The sequence below is a fragment of the Oncorhynchus gorbuscha genome, linkage group LG26 (assembly GCF_021184085.1).
Source record: "Oncorhynchus gorbuscha isolate QuinsamMale2020 ecotype Even-year linkage group LG26, OgorEven_v1.0, whole genome shotgun sequence".
Lineage (NCBI taxonomy): Eukaryota > Metazoa > Chordata > Actinopteri > Salmoniformes > Salmonidae > Oncorhynchus > Oncorhynchus gorbuscha.
In genome coordinates, this window is record NC_060198.1 from 36433714 (window position 1) to 36452072 (window position 18359).

An 18359-nucleotide genomic window follows, 5' to 3' on the forward strand; every position below is an offset into this window, starting at 1 on the left:
AATTTCCTCCTCTGCCTCCGCTGATGCCTCCTAAAAACCAATCGGCTTATGAGACACTAATGATTAATTTCACAAAGTCATATTCATCCACCCAAAAAAGTGTTAGGAGCATTTTTCTTGAATAGTAGCTCTAAGTATTTTCTTGGCTCGCAAAGGTACTTCCAAAAAGTGCTGTGTTTCCTCCCTCGTTTTGTTCCAGACTTGATGTTATTTCCATATAATTTCCATATCAAACACGCAGTGGAGCGGCAGGGCAGATCCACTCAGCATTAGTGGAGGATGATTCTCTCCACTGGGCTGTAATGTTTTACTGTCATTATACTTTTTACTGTGGAGGTCCAGCGAGTCTGCTCTATAGAATGATACCTAATGTAGGTTACCAATGACTGTAGCATTGTGGAGATGACCTCATACACTATGTGAGAGAATGTTACAGGATGCCAATAATTGTGCTCCACCAGTGGGTTTTGCCATGGTTGAAAATCTGTCAAATGCTCTCAGAGCGGAGCCCACTAGGTATGACTGACATGAGGTCAGAGAGACTGAGTCACATCATCATCCCCTGCTGACCTCTAGCTACTGCCTGGCTATTATTTCCACTAAAAGGAAAGGAAGTGGACCTCAGTGCAGACCTGCAGGTAGCTGTCTGGAAATCCCTCTCCAATGAGGAAAGTTGGCATGCTAGCAAGGATTTTGGGAAGGAGTTGGTTGGCTAGGGCTGGTTGGCTCGGGTTGGTTGGCTTGGGTTGGTTGGCTAGGGTCGGTTGGCTAGGGCTGGTTGGCTAGGGCTGGTTGGCTAGGGTTGGTTGGCTAGGGTTGGTTGGCTAGGGTCGGTTGGCTAGGGTCGGTTGGCTAGGGCTGGTTGGCTAGGGTTGGTTGGCTAGGGTTGGTTGGCTAGGGTTGGTTGGCTAGGGCTGGTTGGCTAGGGTTGGTTGGCTAGGGTCGGTTGGCTCGGGTCGGTTGGCTAGGGTCGGTTGAGTTGATGCATTATAACTAATCATGTGTTATATCGTCATTCACCTCAAACCACTGTGCCTGAACCCACTCTGCTGATATCTCATATACTGTTGTAGAATCATTGTCAGAGGTCTCGCTACCACTTTAGCTACCCTCCTGTCACTAGCTGTATTCTCCAACTGAAGAACTATACAGAGAAGTGTCTGTGCATTGAGGGCTTCTACACTCCTTCTACACTCCTCTCCTCTTATATCATTACCCCCTCCAGGACTATGTCCCTCTGTCTCTCAAACAGCTAATCATTTGATCCTTTCCTTCATTCTTATGTAAAAAAACAAAATTCCCTTTCACAGAGTCCTCTGCTGCCTTTTCTTCTCAGTTATGAGACTGTCTCATTCTCAATCCCCTTCTGTGAATTTCTGACCTCCAGACTTTGGGATTTAATTACTAGCCCACCCATCTGACTAGCTCAGTGAAACGGACAAACAAATGGTGTGTCTGGAGCATACAGCTAGAGCAGATTATGATCTGTTGTGCCAACAGCCTGCCTGTATGAAGAGCCATAGACCCTTATTGCTGATTCACTTATATCAAGGATGTCCACATCCTTGGTTATAGCTTCATGGAAGTGCTTGAATGTGAGATCTCCATTTTACATTATTATATGTCAGCCTTTGCTGAACATTGAGTTGACATACTTTTCCATTGATATTGCGTACATTTAGTAATATAAGTTGAGACTTTTGTTCAACTTAAAAAAGAACAACAATAACAATTGCAAAAAAAGCTAAATGTATGACTACATAGAAGATTTGCAGATTTTTGCAATCTAATTTAGTACGTTGTATGTAGCCAGGTTCCGCACTTCTTTATTAAATAAATATTTTCCCCCCAATTTCTTGTTATCCAACTGGTAGTTACGATCTTCTCTCATTGTTGCAACTCCCCTACGGTCTCGGGAGAGGTGAATGTCGAGAGCCATGCATCCCCCGAAACACGACCCTGCCAGAACACACAGCTTCTTGACACACTGCTCGCTTAAACCGGAAGCCAGCCACACCAATGTGTCAGAGGAAACACTGTTCAACTGACGACTGAAGTCAGCTTGTAGGTGCACGGCCTACCACAAGGAGTTGCTAGAGCACGATGAGACAAGGAAATTCCGTCCGGACAAACTCTCCCCTAACCTGGACGATGCTGGTCCAATTGTGCGCCGCCCCAGGCTGTGACATAGCCTGGGATCAAACCCGAAGCTGTAGTGGTGCCTTAGACCGCTGCGCCACTCGGGAGACCCAGGATCCGCACTTCTGATAATGACATATCAAAAGATTCAAGGCAAACAATTTAACTTAACTGTCAATAGCACATGCTTTCAGGGTACTGTAATAATTATATCTGGATTGTGGTGTACATTTGTTAAACTATAGTAAATACTACAGTATTTAATTTGCATATAATTTACATATACCCTACCCATTCCCCTCCCTATATCCCAATTTGTGCCACCCATATGTGAGAATTACTTTATCCTATCCTAGGTATTCCTTAAAGAGGTGGGGTTTCAGGTGTCTCCGGAAGGTGGTGATTGACTCCGCTGTCCTGGCGTCGTGAGGGAGTTTGTTCCACCATTGGGGAGCCAGAGCAGCGAACAGTTTTGACTGAGCTGAGCGGGAACTGTACTTCCTCAGTGGTAGGGACGAGCAGGCCAGAGGTGGATGAACGCAGTGCCCTTATTTGGGTGTAGGGCCTGATCAGAGCCTGGAGGTACTGAGGTGCCGTTCCCCTCACAGCTCCGTAGGCAAGCACCATGGTCTTGTAGCGGATGCGAGCTTCAACTGGAAGCCAGTGGAGAGAGCGGAGGAGCGGGGTGACGTGAGAGAACTTGGGAAGGTTGAACACTAGACGGGCTGCGGCGTTCTGGATGAGTTGTAGGGGTTTAATGGCACAGGCAGGGAGCCCAGCCAACAGCGAGTTGCAGTAATCCAGACGGGAGATGACAAGTGCCTGGATTAGACCTGCGCCGCTTCCTGTGTGAGGCAGGGTCGTACTCTGGGATGTTGTAGAGCATGAACCTACAGGAACGGGCCACCGCCTTGATGTTAGTTGAGAACGACAGTTTGTTGTCCAGGATCACGCCAAGGTTCTTAGCGCTCTGGGAGGAGGACACAATGGAGTTGTCAACCGTGATGGCGAGATCATGGAACGGGCAGTCCTTCCCCGGGAGGAAGAGCAGCTCCGTCTTGCCGGTTTCAGCTTGAGGTGGTGATCCGTCATCCACACTGATATGTCTGCCAGACATGCAGAGATGCGATTCGCCACCTGGTCATCAGAAGGGGGAAAGGAGAAGATTAATTGTGTGTCGTCTGCATAGCAATGATAGGAGAGACCATGTGAGGTTATGACAGAGCCAAGTGACTTGGTGTATAGCGAGAATAGGAGAGGGCCTAGAACAGAGCCCTGGGGGACACCAGTGGTGAGAGCGCGTGGTGAGGAGACAGATTCTCGCCACGCCACCTGGTAGGAGCGACCTGTCAGGTAGGACGCAATCCAAGCGTGGGCCGCGCCGGAGATGCCCAACTCGGAGAGGGTGGAGAGGAGGATCTGATGGTTCACAGTATCGAAGGCAGCCGATAGGTCTAGAAGGATGAGAGCAGAGGAGAGAGAGTTAGCTTTAGCGGTGCGGAGCGCTCCGTGATACAGAGAAGAGCAGTCTCAATGACTAGTCTTGAAACCTGACTGATTTGGATCAAGAAGGTCATTCTGAGAGAGATAGCGGGAGAGCTGACCAAGGACGGCACGTTCAAGAGTTTTGGAGAGAAAAGAAAGAAGGGATACTGGTCTGTAGTTGTTGACATCGGAGGGATCGAGTGTAGGTTTTTTCAGAAGGGGTGCAACTCTCGCTCTCTTGAAGACGGAAGGGACGTAGCCAGCGGTCAGGGATAAGTTGATGAGCGAGGTGAGGTAAGGGAGAAGGTCTCCGGAAATGGTCTGGAGAAGAGAGGAGGGGATAGGGTCGAGCGGGCAGGTTGTTGGGCGGCCGGCCGTCACAAGACGCGAGATTTCATCTGGAGAGAGAGGGGAGAAAGAGGTCAGAGCACAGGGTAGGGCAGTGTGAGCAGAACCAGCGGTGTTGTTTGACTTAGCAAACGAGGATCGGATGTCGTCGATCTTCTTTTCAAAATGGTTGACGAAGTCATCTGCAGAGAGGGAGGAGGGGGGGGAGGAGGATTCAGGAGGGAGGAGAATGTGGCAAAGAGCTTCCTAGGGTTAGAGGCAGATGCTTGGAATTTAGAGTGGTAGAAAGTGGCTTTAGCAGCAGAGACAGAGGAGGAAAATGTAGAGAGGAGGGAGTGAAAGGATGCCAGGTCCGCAGGGAGGCGAGTTTTCCTCCATTTCCGCTCGGCCTTCCGGAGCCCTGTTCTGTGAGCTCGCATTGAGTCGTCAAGCCACGGAGCGGGAGGGGAGGACCGAGCCGGCCTGGAAGATAGGGGACATAGAGAGTCAAAGGATGCAGAAAGGGAGGAGAGGAGGGTTGAGGAGGCAGAATCAGGAGATAGGTTGGAGAAGGTTTGAGCAGAGGGAAGAGATGATAGGATGGAAGAGGAGAGAGTAGCGGGGGAGAGAGAGCGAAGGTTGGGACGGCGCGATACCATCCGAGTAGGGGCAGTGTGGGAAGTGTTGGATGAGAGCGAGAGGGAAAAGGATACAAGGTAGTGGTGGAGACTTGGAGGGGAGTTGCAATGAGGTTAGTGGAAGAACAGCATCTAGTAAAGATGAGGTCGAGCGTATTGCCTGCCTTGTGAGTAGGGGGGAAGGTGAGAGGGTGAGGTCAAAAGAGGAGAGGAGTGGAAAGAAGGAGGCAGAGAGGAATGAGTCAAAGGTAGACGTGGGGAGGTTAAAGTCGCCCAGAACTGTGAGAGGTGAGCCGTCCTCAGGAAAGGAGCTTATCAAGGCATCAAGCTCATTGATGAACTCTCCGAGGGGACCTGGAGGGCGATAAATGATAAGGATGTTAAGCTTGAAAGGGCTGGTAACTGTGACAGCATGAAATTCAAAGGAGGCGATAGACAGATGGGTAAGGGGAGAAAGAGAGAATGACCACATGGGAGAGATAAGGATCCCTATGCCACCACCCCGCTGACCAGAAGCTCTCGGGGTGTGCGAGAACACGTGGGCGGACGAAGAGAGAGCAGTAGGAGTAGCAGTGTTATCTGTGGTGATCCATGTTTCTGTCAGTGCCAAGAAGTCGAGGGACTGGAGGGAGGCATAGGCTGAGATGAACTCTGCCTTGTTGGCTGCAGATCGGCAGTTCCAGAGGCTACCGGAGACCTGGAACTCCACGTGGGTCGTGCGCGCTGGGACCACCAGATTAGGGTGGCAGCGGCCACGCGGTGAAGATAATAAAACAAAACACTATAGTACATACTACAGTATATTACAGTCCCCAGAAACACTATAGTAAATACTACAGTATACTACAATCTGCAGAAACACTACATTAATTACTATATTATCTTTTATTACAGTATTTACATTATAGTTAACTGTAAATACTACAGTATACTACAGTGTTCACTGTAGTGTTTTTGCAGATTTAGTGAATACTACCGTAAAGTCAGCAAAAACACTGAAGTGAATACTTTTTGTGCACGACACAAAGCGGAGTGCCTGGATACAGCCCTTAGCCGTGGTAGATTGACCATATACCACCCCCCCCCCCCCGAGGTGCCTTATTGCTATTATACAGTGCCTTGCGAAAGTATTCGGCCCCCTTGAACTTTGCAACCTTTTGCCACATTTCAGGCTTCAAACATAAAGATATAAAACTGTATTTTTTGTGAAGAATCAACAACAAGTGGGACACAATCATGAAGTGGAACAACATTTATTGGATATTTCAAACTTTTTTAACAAATCAAAAACTGAAAAATTGGGCCTTCAAATTTGTGGATTCGGCTATTGCAGACACACCTGTTGCTGACAGGTATATAAAATTGAGCACATGTCCATGCAAGCAATCTCCATTGACAAACATTGGCAGTAGAATGGCCTTACTGAAGAGCTCAGTGACCCACAACGCAGCACCTTAATCGGGTGCCACCTTTCCAACAAGTCAGTTTGTAAAAGTCCTGCCCTGCTAGAGTTGCCCCAGTCAACTGTAAGTGCTGTTATTGTGAAGTGGAAGCGTCTAGAAGCAACAATGGCTCAGCCGCAAAGTGGTAGGCCACACAAGCTCACAGAACGGGACCGCCGAGTGCTGAAGAGCGTAAAATCGTCTATCGAGTTCCAAACTCCCTCTGGAAGCAAAATCAGCACACAAACTGTTAGTTGGGAGCTTAATGAAATGGATTTCCATGACCAAGCAGCCGCACACAAGCCTAACCCGCGTGTATGTCATCGTGTGCAAATTGATTTTGTTTCCCCCACACCAAACGCGATCACGACACGCAGGTTAACATTTCAAAACAAACTCTGAACCAATTATATTAATTTGGGAACAGGTCTAAAAGCATTAAACATTTAAGGCAATTTAGCTAGCTTGCTGTTGCTATCTAATATGTCCTGGGATATAGTTGTTATTTTCCCTGACATGCACAAGGTCCTCTACTCCCACAATTAATCTACACATAAAACGGTCAACCGAATCGTTTCTAGTCATCTCTCCTCCTTCCATGCCTTTTCTTCTTTGGACTTATATGGCGATTGGCAACTAACCTTCATAACGTGTATTATCACCACCGAACTCCATTCGTCTTTCAGTCCCCCACGTGGGTATAACCAATGAGGAGATGGGAAAGGCAGGACTTCCAGCGCGAACAGCGTCACAAATAGAATGTACTATTTTAGCCCCTGGCAACGCAGACGCTCGTTGGCGCACGCGAGCATTAAGGGTGCAATAATTGAATAACATGTATGTTTAAATTGATTTTGCAGAGCTCGCGCAAGTGATGCGAGAGGTGTAGTCAGCATGTAAGATCACCATGCGCAATGTCAAGCATCGGCTGGAGTGGTGTAAAGCTCGCCACAATTGGACTCTGGAACACTGGAAATGCATTCCCTGGAGTGATAAATCACGCTTCACCATCTGGCAGTCCTGACGGATGAATCTGGGTTTGACGGATGCGAGGAGAACACTACCTGCCTGAATGCATAGTGCCAATTGTAAAGTTTGGTGGAGGAGAATAGTAGTCTGGGGCTGTTTTTCATGGTTCGGGCAAGGTGCCTTAGTTACTGTGAAGGGAAATCTTAACGCTACAGCATACAATGACATTCTAGATGATTCAGTGCTTCCAACTTTGTGGCAACAGTTTGGGGAAGGCCCTTTCCTGTTTCAGCATGACAATGCCCTCATGCACAAAGCGAGGTACATACAGAAATGGTTTGTCAAGATTGGTATGGAAGAGTTTGACTGGCCTGCATAGCGCCCTGACCTCAACTCCATCGAACACCTTTGGGGTGAATTGGAATGCAGACTGCGAGCCAGGCCTAATAGCCCAACATCAGTGCCCGACCTCACTAAAGCTCTTGTGGCTGAATGGAAGCAAGTTCCCCCCAGCAATGTTCCAACATCTAGTGGAAAACCTTTCCAGAAGAGTGGAGGTTGTTGTAGCAGCAAAGGAAGGACCAACTCCATATTAATGTCCATGATTTTGGAATGAGATGTTCGATGAGCAGGTGTCCACATACTTTTAGTCATGTAGTGTATAACCAGTCTTGAGATCCCAGGGGTCATTGTAGCTGATACCCTTTGTGAACTCACAGAAGGATACCAAGGCCAGAATTCTGCCTCTGGACAGGTCTGCTTTCTAACATATTCCCACTGACCAGACCTGACCAGACACACACATCATCCAGCAGGCCACTACCACCTACTACATACTGAGGTCAGCCTCACCCTGTTCAGCAGAGCATTCCCACTTAGCATGTCCATAACGATGCTCCCACAAAGAGTGATTCCCTATGAGTTGGGGCTCTGACAGTAGTTCTGCTTCACCTGTCCACCTTGACTAAAGAAGAGGCTATTTTTAGAGAGGGACGTGGTAGGAGGTTTCTCAGAGGGAGGCGTTCATTATTCATTAACGCTGTGCATGACAGCGCTGTGTAGTGCACTCTCTCTCGCTTTCAATGTCTGTGTGTTCAGCTCTACTGGAGAGGTTAGAGCTCTGCTGTTGCAGCCCCTGTTCTCAATCATTCTCCCCTAGTGCTCTGCTCCTTCCAGAAGAACATGTCCATCTCTGTGTTTTCATGGATGCTTCAATTATTCATGGCAGGCCCATTACTGGGAAACCTGGTTCCCCTTTACGCTCCATCCCTGAAAACCCATCAGGACGAGGCAGGTGATCTGCGCAGGATATTTGCCGGAATTCCTGTGGGGTGGAGTGAAAGTGCCCTGGTTCCTGAACACTGGTGTGAATCACTATGGGTGACATTTGGGTTAATTATTTAAGACCTCACTAGAGGACAGACCATTCTGTTAATGTGTGTGATTTCAGGTTCTCAGTCAGCACCACAATGAAATAAAGTCCCGTTATCAGTCTTAGTCTTGTCATTACACTCTATGGAGAGTTGACTCTGGGTAAATCTTTCAGAAGTGAATCACTGTGGTTCTCAGTGCTACCAGTGCCAAATCCATTTTTAATGGCATCTCAACTGGAGAATTGTGTTTACTGTGTGAAGTGAATGGCCTCAAGCGTGGTGGAGTGTCGTAAGAGCAGGGAGTTTGTTTGCACTGTAGTGCTTATTATCTCGATCTTATCCTTCAATTTTACACTTACCAATGTCTGGACATGGACTTAAATCGCTGTCAAAACTGTCTGGTATGCTCTGGTGGTTACAGAAAATGACCCCTTTGAGCCACCGTCGCTAGCTGATAACAATGCTGCAGTATTTTTCTCTGGTCAGTCAGTTCAGGAATAACAATAGATTAACTCTGTCCCCCTCGTTGACAGTGCTGCGCTAGCAACTAGGCTCCAGTCCTTCCACTCAGTTGCTCACAATTGTATCTTTGTCATTTATCTAAATTCTATAAATAATTTTTAATCAATTTTAGAAATCAATCAGTTTTAATGTTCTTCTTACTCCCGGGGTATCGGCACACGCCTCTCCTGGCATTGAGGCTTTTGGATTAAGCAAGGTTGACAATTTGACAATTTACCATATCTCGGGTATTAGCGGTCGTACGTTACTACTACATGACGAGTTCTGTTTTGTTCATTAAATTGACAGTGGCTCTCTTTTCAGACTTCGTCAATGTCCTTTGTGCCCAGTCATGTGCCCCTTCACAATAATCATTCACTTTGTAAAGTGTGGTATTATACTGTAAATATATATAGCAGAGTACTTTTTTTAGAAGGGACTTTCACTAGAACTGTTTGAAAGGACAACTTTCATTGTACATTACATTGTAATCAGCCAATCAAATGATTATGTGATCTGACAACGTATCCCTGTGACATCTGTGCCCAGTGGGTAGTTGCTTTTAATGGCAATATTTGCTGACAAAATTAAATTCAGCTTATTTTACTCAATTTAGAAGCTAAAGTGCTTGAGGTTGTTGTGATGCCTCTCACCACCCCTATCAAGCAGTAAGTTGAACAAATGAAACATCTGTTAGTTTGTTTACACAGTATTGCTGTTAATAAGAAAAACAGGGCAAAGTAAAATAAACATGACTAAGTTGCCTGCGGCAAGCAAGCAATCCAAGCCTTTGCTGATGAAGCTATTTATACAGGTTTAGTAATAAATCATCATTTGTCCACTCTGCTTCTAATGAAATGTTCCCTCATCAGTTGGCCTTTCCTCTCCATTACAGGGCTCTGTTCTGTCAGTGAGACCACTCAACCACAGCCACCTCATCTTAGAACTGTTGGAAAGAGCTCAAGTCATTTTAATTTAATCTGAATCTCCTTTTTGAAAATGTGTTCATCTCCATGTTCACTTATAGCAGAACACTAAAGCGCCATCCTTCACAGACATACTACTTTTTTTGCGTCACAGAGTTGATGGCTTAGATAAGCAGCAGACATGAACACAGGCTTTTTGACAACCTGCTCTTTGTGTCCATGACAAGAGGAGTCGTTTGATAAAGCGTTTATCAAGGACACACATTAGAGTACATTATGTTCCCATCTTGGACATCAGTCTGTTGCCTTTTTGAGTGTTTGTGTTAATGTCCGGGCATGCGTGTGTGTGTGTTTACACATACAGTGAGCTACAGAAATTTGTTCCAGCACATACAGTGCCTTGCGAAGGTATTCGGCCCCCTTGAACTTTGCGACCTTTTGCCACATTTCAGGCTTCAAACATAAAGATATAAAACTGTATTTTTTTGTGAAGAATCAACAACAAGTGGGACACAATCATGAAGTGGAACGACATTTATTAGATATTTCAAACTTTTTTAACAAATCTAAAACTGGAAAATTGGGCGTGCAAAATTATTCAGCCCCCTTAAGTTAATACTTTGAAGCTCCACCTTTTGCTGCGATTACAGCTGTGAGTCGCTTGGGGTCGCTTGGGGTATGTCTCTATCAGTTTTGCACATCGAGAGACTGACATTTTTTCCCATTCCTCCTTGCAAAACAGCTCGAGCTCAGTGAGGTTGGATGGAGAGCATTTGTGAACAGCAGTTTTCAGTTCTTTCCACAGATTCTCGATTGGATTCAGGTCTGGACTTTGACTTGGCCATTCTAACACCTGGATATGTTTATTTTTGAACCATTCCATTGTAGATTTTGCTTTATGTTTTGGATCATTGTCTTGTTGGAAGACAAATCTCCGTCCCAGTCTCAGGTCTTTTGCAGACTCCATCATGTTTTCTTCCAGAATGGTCCTGTATTTGGCTCCATCCATCTTCCCATCAATTTTAACCATCTTCCCTGTCCCTGCTGAAAAAAAGCAGGCCCAAACCATGATTCTGCCACCACCATGTTTGACAGTGGGGATGGTGTGTTCAGGGTGATGAGCTGTGTTGCTTTTACGCCAAACATAACGTTTTGCATTGTTGACAAAAAGTTCAATTTTGGTTTCATCTGACCAGAGCACCTTCTTCCACATGTTTGGTGTGTCTCCCAGGTGGCTTGTGACAAACTTTAAACAACACTTTTTATGGATATCTTTAAGAAATGGCTTTCTTCTTGCCACTCTTCCATAAAGGCCAGATTTGTGCAATATGCGACTGATTGTTGTCCTATGGACAGAGTCTCCCACCTCAGCTGTAGATCTCTGCAGTTCATCCAGAGTGATCATGGGCCTCTTGGCTGCATCTCTGATCAGTCTTCTCCTTGTATGAGCTGAAAGTTTAGAGGGACGGCCAGGTCTTGGTAGATTTGCAGTGGTCTGATACTCCTTCCATTTCAATATTATCGCTTGCACAGTGCTCCTTGGGATGTTTAAAGCTTGGGAAATCTTTTTGTATCCAAATCCGGCTTTAAACCTCTTCACAACAGTATCTCGGACCTGCCTGGTGTGTTCCTTGTTCTTCATGATGTTCTCTGCGCTTTTAACGGACCTCTGAGACTATCACAGTGCAGGTGCATTTATACGGAGACTTGATTACACACAGGTGGATTGTATTTATCATCATTAGTCATTTAGGTCAACATTGGATCATTCAGAGATCCTCACTGAACTTCTGGAGAGAGTTTGCTTCACTGAAAGTAAAGGGGCTGAATAATTTTGCATGCCCAATTTTTCAGTTTTTGATTTGTTAATTTTTTTTAGAAATATCCAATAAATGTCGTTCCACTTCATGATTGTGTCCCACTTGTTGTTGATTCTTCACAAAAAAATACAGTTTTATATCTTTATGTTTGAAGCCTGAAATGTGGCAAAAGGTTGCAAAGTTCAAGGGGGCCGAATACTTTCGCAAGGCACTGTACATTACTGTAGGCTACACTACCATAGCATTACCACTAAATGACTATATTTTCAGAAGGAATACATTTTGTCCTAAAATCAGGCTTTCCATGTTGACTCAAAATATCTGCTTTCCATCTTTTTCTGCCTAACCCATTTTACTGGCATTTCTATCAGGTTTGAGCTTGACCTTTTTCTGACAACTGATTTCCAAGATAGCATCTCAATGTTGAACAGGACATTCAAGTCTATGAGACCTCTCAAGGTGCATACTGTAGTTTTCCACATTCCATAAACTTAAATTAAACTCAGTCTCAAATAGCCGCCTGTCCCTTTTAATAGCCTGGCATCCACACACACGTCAGCCCTTTTCCAATAAACGCTGGGTCTAAATGAGTTGTTTATGAGTGAACTTCAGTGAGTAATGTAAAGATTGTGCAAAAGAAGATAGAGGAGAGCAACATCATGTCCAAGGATGAGACGGCAGTGTGGTTTGACATGGTTGGCTCAACTACGGGGGATACAAGGCGCAACGAGTGAGAGAATGGTGCTGAAGCGCGAAAACGTTGGCAACGCCAAAGGCAGCCTAGTCTTTGCAAGTCTGATCTGCGATGGAGTTGTTATTATAATGTTTATACTGGTCATACAGTTCACATTAAACAGTTTTGTAGTCTTTTCAAAATTGTATTGAGAAAAAGCTGTGTGCATTAAGGAAATAGACACGTGTCTCTAATAAGCGCCGGTTGTGTTCAGTGATTCAAGCAAATAAACACCCGGGCTATTAATTGAAGTTTAACGGTATATAAATAAAAAATATAAAAATATTACTTTGAGCACAGTAGCAGTTTTAGTTAATTAAATGGGAATCATTATCTAGCCTGATCAGTTTAGATGACTTCTGCCTTACTGAATCATATGTCTGTGTGTCTCAGTTTCTCACTGTGCTCACGTCTTTAGCAGGGCCGGGACGATACTAGTATCGTGATATTCATTAGTGACAAGGAAACAAAACACGAAGCAGATTTAACTTCTTTAGGAAAACAGCCCTAATGTTGGAAACAAACATTATGTTGTCATCCAGAGTCACATTTATTTACTTTCCAAACTATAGCACACATTATTTTACATACGGCAGGTTTTACATTTTTGCCATTGAAAACAGATTGCGATACTGGTATCGTCCCAGCCATACTAGTGGTTGCTGCTAACATGCTGCTGCCGCCTCGCAGTCTGATGACTTGGCCAGGCTCACCAGGGAATTTAGTGAGGTGATAAGACCGTGTCTAGGCTGGGCTCATTGGTCTCGGAACGCTGTGTTGTTATCTCTGCATAAAGATAACTCTGGAATGTACTATCTCTCCAGCTCCAGTCAACTCTGCTGCTGAGGAGGCCAGAGAGTGGTAGTAAGGCATGAATTCAGCTAGCTATATGTTCTGTAGGAGCATAGGCCTCAGGAGAGCAGACCTCATAACCTCTCTCGCTCTGCTCTCAATGCCTGCTCTAAAGACCTGTTACCCCTTGACCAATAACAGAAGGCTCAGCAGAGCATGACCGTACCACACAGGGAGGGGAAAAGGGAGAATGGCTATGAGAGAATGATGAGGGAGTGACTGAGTGGGGTAGAGTGTGATGGAGAGAGCTAAAACCATAGAGGAACTCACTAAAGTGAGAGGGAAATGAGAGAAGAGGCAACATTTGTGATTGTATGTGCCTATTGAAGCCCCGTGCAAGAAGGGAAGGTCATACTTCGGTCACATTCCGGACTGTGCTAAGCTGAAGTGGACTTGGAAGAAAAGACTCAGTGGCGCTGGTTAGTTAAAGGAACTCTCCTCCTGAGCACTACACTACACTTTTTTCCACAACCGAAATTCAAAAACCTCCTTTCAGCTCCAATTGTAAGACGGGGTCATGGTTGAGCTGGCTGCCTGGGAACAGTTTCAGCTCCAATTTCTTATCCAGAGCGACTTACAAATTGGTGCATTCACCTTATGACATCCAGTGGAACAACCACTAAGATCTAAATATTTTAAGGGGTCATGGTTGAGCTGGCTGCCTGGGAACAGTGGCAGTCAGTATGGGATCAGGACAGGAGACGTGGTGTGGTGGAGAAAGAGTCAAAAGAGAGAGTTAATACACCTCAGAGACTTAGCGAGCAATAATGCTCTGACAGCCTCCATGAGCCTGTCAAATGAGGGCTAAAATGATATGATGACTTAATGCATTTTCAAGTGCCTGGCATCTAGGTACAGCGCTCTAGTAACTTCAGTAATAATGTGCTAACCCGGAAATGTGGTTTTAGCTTGGCCTTTTCCAAGTCAACCACACTTGATAAGAAAAGGTGAGTCAGAGATTTGTTATCATAATTCAACGTGTACATCCAGTGGCTTTGTTCAGGTGCTGAATGTTGAAAGTATGAATGTTTATTTTCAATTTAAAAGAATCCAGATACATCAAATGTTCTTTGTTACAACTGTCACCTTCAAGGTCAAAGCTTTGTCAGTTTGGGAGCTACACATATGCACGCAAACACACACACACACACACACACACACACACACACACACACACACACACACACACACACACACACACACACACACACACACACACACACACACACACACACACACACACACACACACACACACACACACACACACACACACACACACACACACACGGGCTGTATTGTAGTCAATTTTGTACCATTAAATATCTCCACTATGCATCTGAAGTGCATCATGTTACTGTTATCATGTCACTAAATCCTGAGTGCCTGAAGGCAAATGGCAGCTCAAATTCCCTTTGCACTTGAGTATCTATAGTATCTTTGGCGCATAATGCTCCCTTTATTTTTTATTTATAACCATTGTTATCCAACAATGTGCTTGTTTTGTAGGAATAAAGGCTTAACTGTGTCCTCTTACCTAAACGTTGATGCATAATCAGACGGTGACCGTAACTGTGTAAATCAGGAAATAGACAGTAAGGAAAATGTTCTGCTTTGTCACTTTCATAACCGACGTTGTCAGTGAGCACATATTGTGCAGTTGATATTGACTGTAGTGCAGAGGCATGTTGAAGTTTCACACGTCTTCGAAGAGAGATTGTGAGAGCTCAGTTACAGTAATAATCGCTAATCAAGCAAGCAAAATCATTTTGTTATTTGCTGTTAAATTGATTTACCATGATTTCTGTCAAGGACATTCATGAAGGGATGGCCGTTCGAGTATTGAACCAGTAACCGAAAGGTTGCTGGTTCGAATACCTTAACCGACAAGGTGAGAAATCTGTTGATGTGCCTTTGAGCAAGGCACTTAGGCCTAATTTGCTCCAGGTGCGCCGTACTTGTAACGATGTACGTTGAGAGTCGGGAAGCAAGTTCAGGGAGTAAATAAGTTGAATAAATAAACAAAACAAGAAACACAAACAGCGCACCGACATGAAACATAAACAATGACGAATGGGGGGAAAACAAAAGGAGTGACATATAAAGGGCAGGTAATCAAGGAGGTGATGGAGTCCAGGTGAGTGTCATTATGCACAAATGCGCATAACACTGGTGACAGGTGTGCGCCTTAAACGAGCAGCCTGGTGACCTAGAGGCCGGAGAGGGAGCACAGGTGACAGTACTACTATGACTGACCCTGTAAAACAACACAAAACAACACATTTCACAGTACCTATCTGGTGTATATGACAATAAAACATGTTTTTTTTATCCCCGGAAATGAGAGGGGTAATTAAATCTAATGAATGCCCGTAATGACACTATACAGTATTACCTCTCTTTTTCTCAGTCATCCATCCTGTCTCAGTGCCATGGTATGGTACTCTTTGTTTCGTTTTTACCATTGCTGTACCAAAATATCCATCATAACCACACATCTCCTCCTGGTCCTCCTGTCACAAGACAACATGGCTTTATGAAATGGTGCAACCATGTCCCTGATACCATAGTGAGAGAATGATTCAGATTTGACATTACATTGGTTTCAAATGACTACACTGCATCGATGATGTGCCATTACAGTATCTGTAGTAATTATTATTCCACAGCGTCACACTGGACACAAACCACCATTAGAAAGTGCTAGAGACATCGTCAGAGGTGACGATAAAGGAGGAGCAAAGACCATGGCTGCTGTTGTTGCTGCTATTGTTGTTGATGGTGCAGCTAGGGCTAGGTGGATTAGTTCAGTTAAATCAGCGCTGACGGGGACAGTTTTCAATTCATTTCATTCATTATCACATAGCTGTGCTATGCCCTTGTTGTGTGCCGTCCCAGATCAGCTTGTTTTTTTTTCAGTGATCAGTCTGTTAGTTTTATCGCTTTTTCCTCCTCTTTTATCTTTTCCAAGGCCAGTTAGGTGAGTGGATTAAAGAATAAAGAGAGAAGTACCCCAAGCGGGTTGTATTCACGTCAATACTTTCCACTGCCTTTTAAAATCCCCTTTTAAAAGAAAAAAAGACTGCTGAACAACATTTCATAATGTTCTAACTAGACAGATATGAATTTAATATATTTTATGCTGATCTGTTCCTCTCCTCAGTCCAGTGTTAACCCCTATATTAATTGGCCACTACTGCTAAATTGTTTCCACTGATGCAAAAAAATAAGTCGATATTTCTGCCAAGACGCACTTTTAAATGGATAGGTGTTAGCTCGATGACTGGAAATCTATGAGAACAGCTAGCATGTCATTGTGCTAACGCTAGTAGCTAGTAGCAATGCCCCCAGAGTTTTGAGTGGCTGGGAGAGAGTTCCAGGGTTTGGGGGGGCAGCAGTGCTGAAAGCCCGGTCCACGATGGTGCACAGTCTTGTTTTGGGGATGGTTAAATAAAAATAAATGTTACGGAGGTGAAAGAAGGTAGATTTGGCGGCGGACTTGATGTGGGGCTCGAAGGAGAGAGTGGTCCAGGATGACACCCAGATTTCAGACCTCAGATAATGAGCAGATGGTGCAACCATCAGTGGACATCACGAGGTCACCCACTTTCTTGAGGAGAACTTTGACAGCCACCAGCATGACCTCCGTTTTATTGCTGTTGAGTTTGAGTAGATTAGGTGTCATCCAGTTTTTGATGTCCTGGAGACAGTTGATCAGAGATGAGGGAAAGAGGTGAGAGGTGTGTTTGGTGTGGATGTAAATCTGGGTGTCATCCGAATAGCAGTGGATTTAGTTGAATCTGGTGTTTTTTTTTACTGTTAGCGATTGTAGATGTTACAATGATGTGTTTCTGTTTGTCCACTCTCTATTCCAGGGCCCTGGTATATCAGAGGAGGCGATGGTCACTGAGCCTCCCCACTCGCAGCAGCCCGGGGCACGCCACAGCTTTGTACAGGAACACTTCCAGGCTCAATACAAGTGAGTTTCCAGTTTGCCAGGTCTGCCCATAGCATACTGTATTCTCAATGCAATGCTAGAGAATTGTCCTATTACTATCTGCACATTAGTCCTGCAAGCATTGATGGCATCTGAGCTGAGCTGAGCTGAGTAGAAGACAGTTGACTGAACCCCTGGCACTTAATGTGGAAAGTCATGGACTTGTCCTAATGTAAAAACTGCTGCCTTGCACCTTGAAGGACAGGTGAAAAATAAACAAATTACTATACAGAGAATTGTCTCTCATATTTGTGTCAGTCAACAATTTCCCTCCGATTCAGTGTCTTGAATGTAAAACAGAAGAGTTACTTTTCTTTCCTTTGTTCATTGTGAAATATTTGTCATGGCTCAACCTGCTCCTTAGATGATAATGCTAGAAAATAATAAATAATTAAAAAGTGTGAAAATGTGACAGCTTTTGTTATTTATTTCCATTCGGAGCCAGTTGTGTTTTTGTCTAACCCGTTCTCTTCCTGACAGTGCACCTGGATGAGTTTGCGAGGGAGTCTGTTGTTGAGAGATTGATTGAGATTTAGAAAAACTTTGTTGATTGGCTAAACAAAAACATATTGGGTAAAAGTTTGCTGCCCATTCTTATTTTAATACATTTCCTTTAATTATGAACCATATGTTATAAAGTTCAATGCAATTATGGTAATTTGTGTAGAAATCAGTTTCATGCTTGTCTTGGTATAAGCTGTTAGTCCATCGGTCACACTGCCTGTAATTTGGTCTATTGGGTTTTGCACCTCTCCTATGAGTTCTTTGCAATTATTGTACAACCAATGCAAAGTTAGGTATGGAGGCTTTTTTCCCACATCACATTCGATTACCGATGACTCATCGATCCAGTTCTCATTGATTGGATTCAATTGTAATTATCAGATACACCATGTGTAATGGAGATGTCATTATAACTCTAAGTGTGTAGAGGTTGTGTATTATATGTATTATATATATACATGTATTATATGTATTAGCAGCAGGAAGTGTAACCTCATTAAATCACTGCAGACATTCCAGTAATTACTGAGCCTAGCTGGAGCATCAATACTGACAAGGCCCATGCACAGAGTGCAGTAAGAAAGACTGCCCCTCCACCTAACCTTTATGTCTCCTAGGTAACTAGGGACCCCTTCAAGTGCTTTTATGGTCCTG

General features: G+C 44.5%; 1 protein-coding gene across 1 annotated transcript in view; it reads left to right on the plus strand.

Moving 5' to 3' along the window:
• Nucleotides 1-18359, plus strand: part of LOC124015749 (ubiquitin carboxyl-terminal hydrolase 43-like) — a 99398-nt gene that overhangs the window by 22330 nt on the left and 58709 nt on the right. The window contains exon 3 of the mRNA XM_046331202.1: nt 17080-17183. Coding sequence (XP_046187158.1) covers nt 17080-17183 — 104 coding nt within the window. The remainder of the gene's footprint in view (nt 1-17079; nt 17184-18359) is intronic.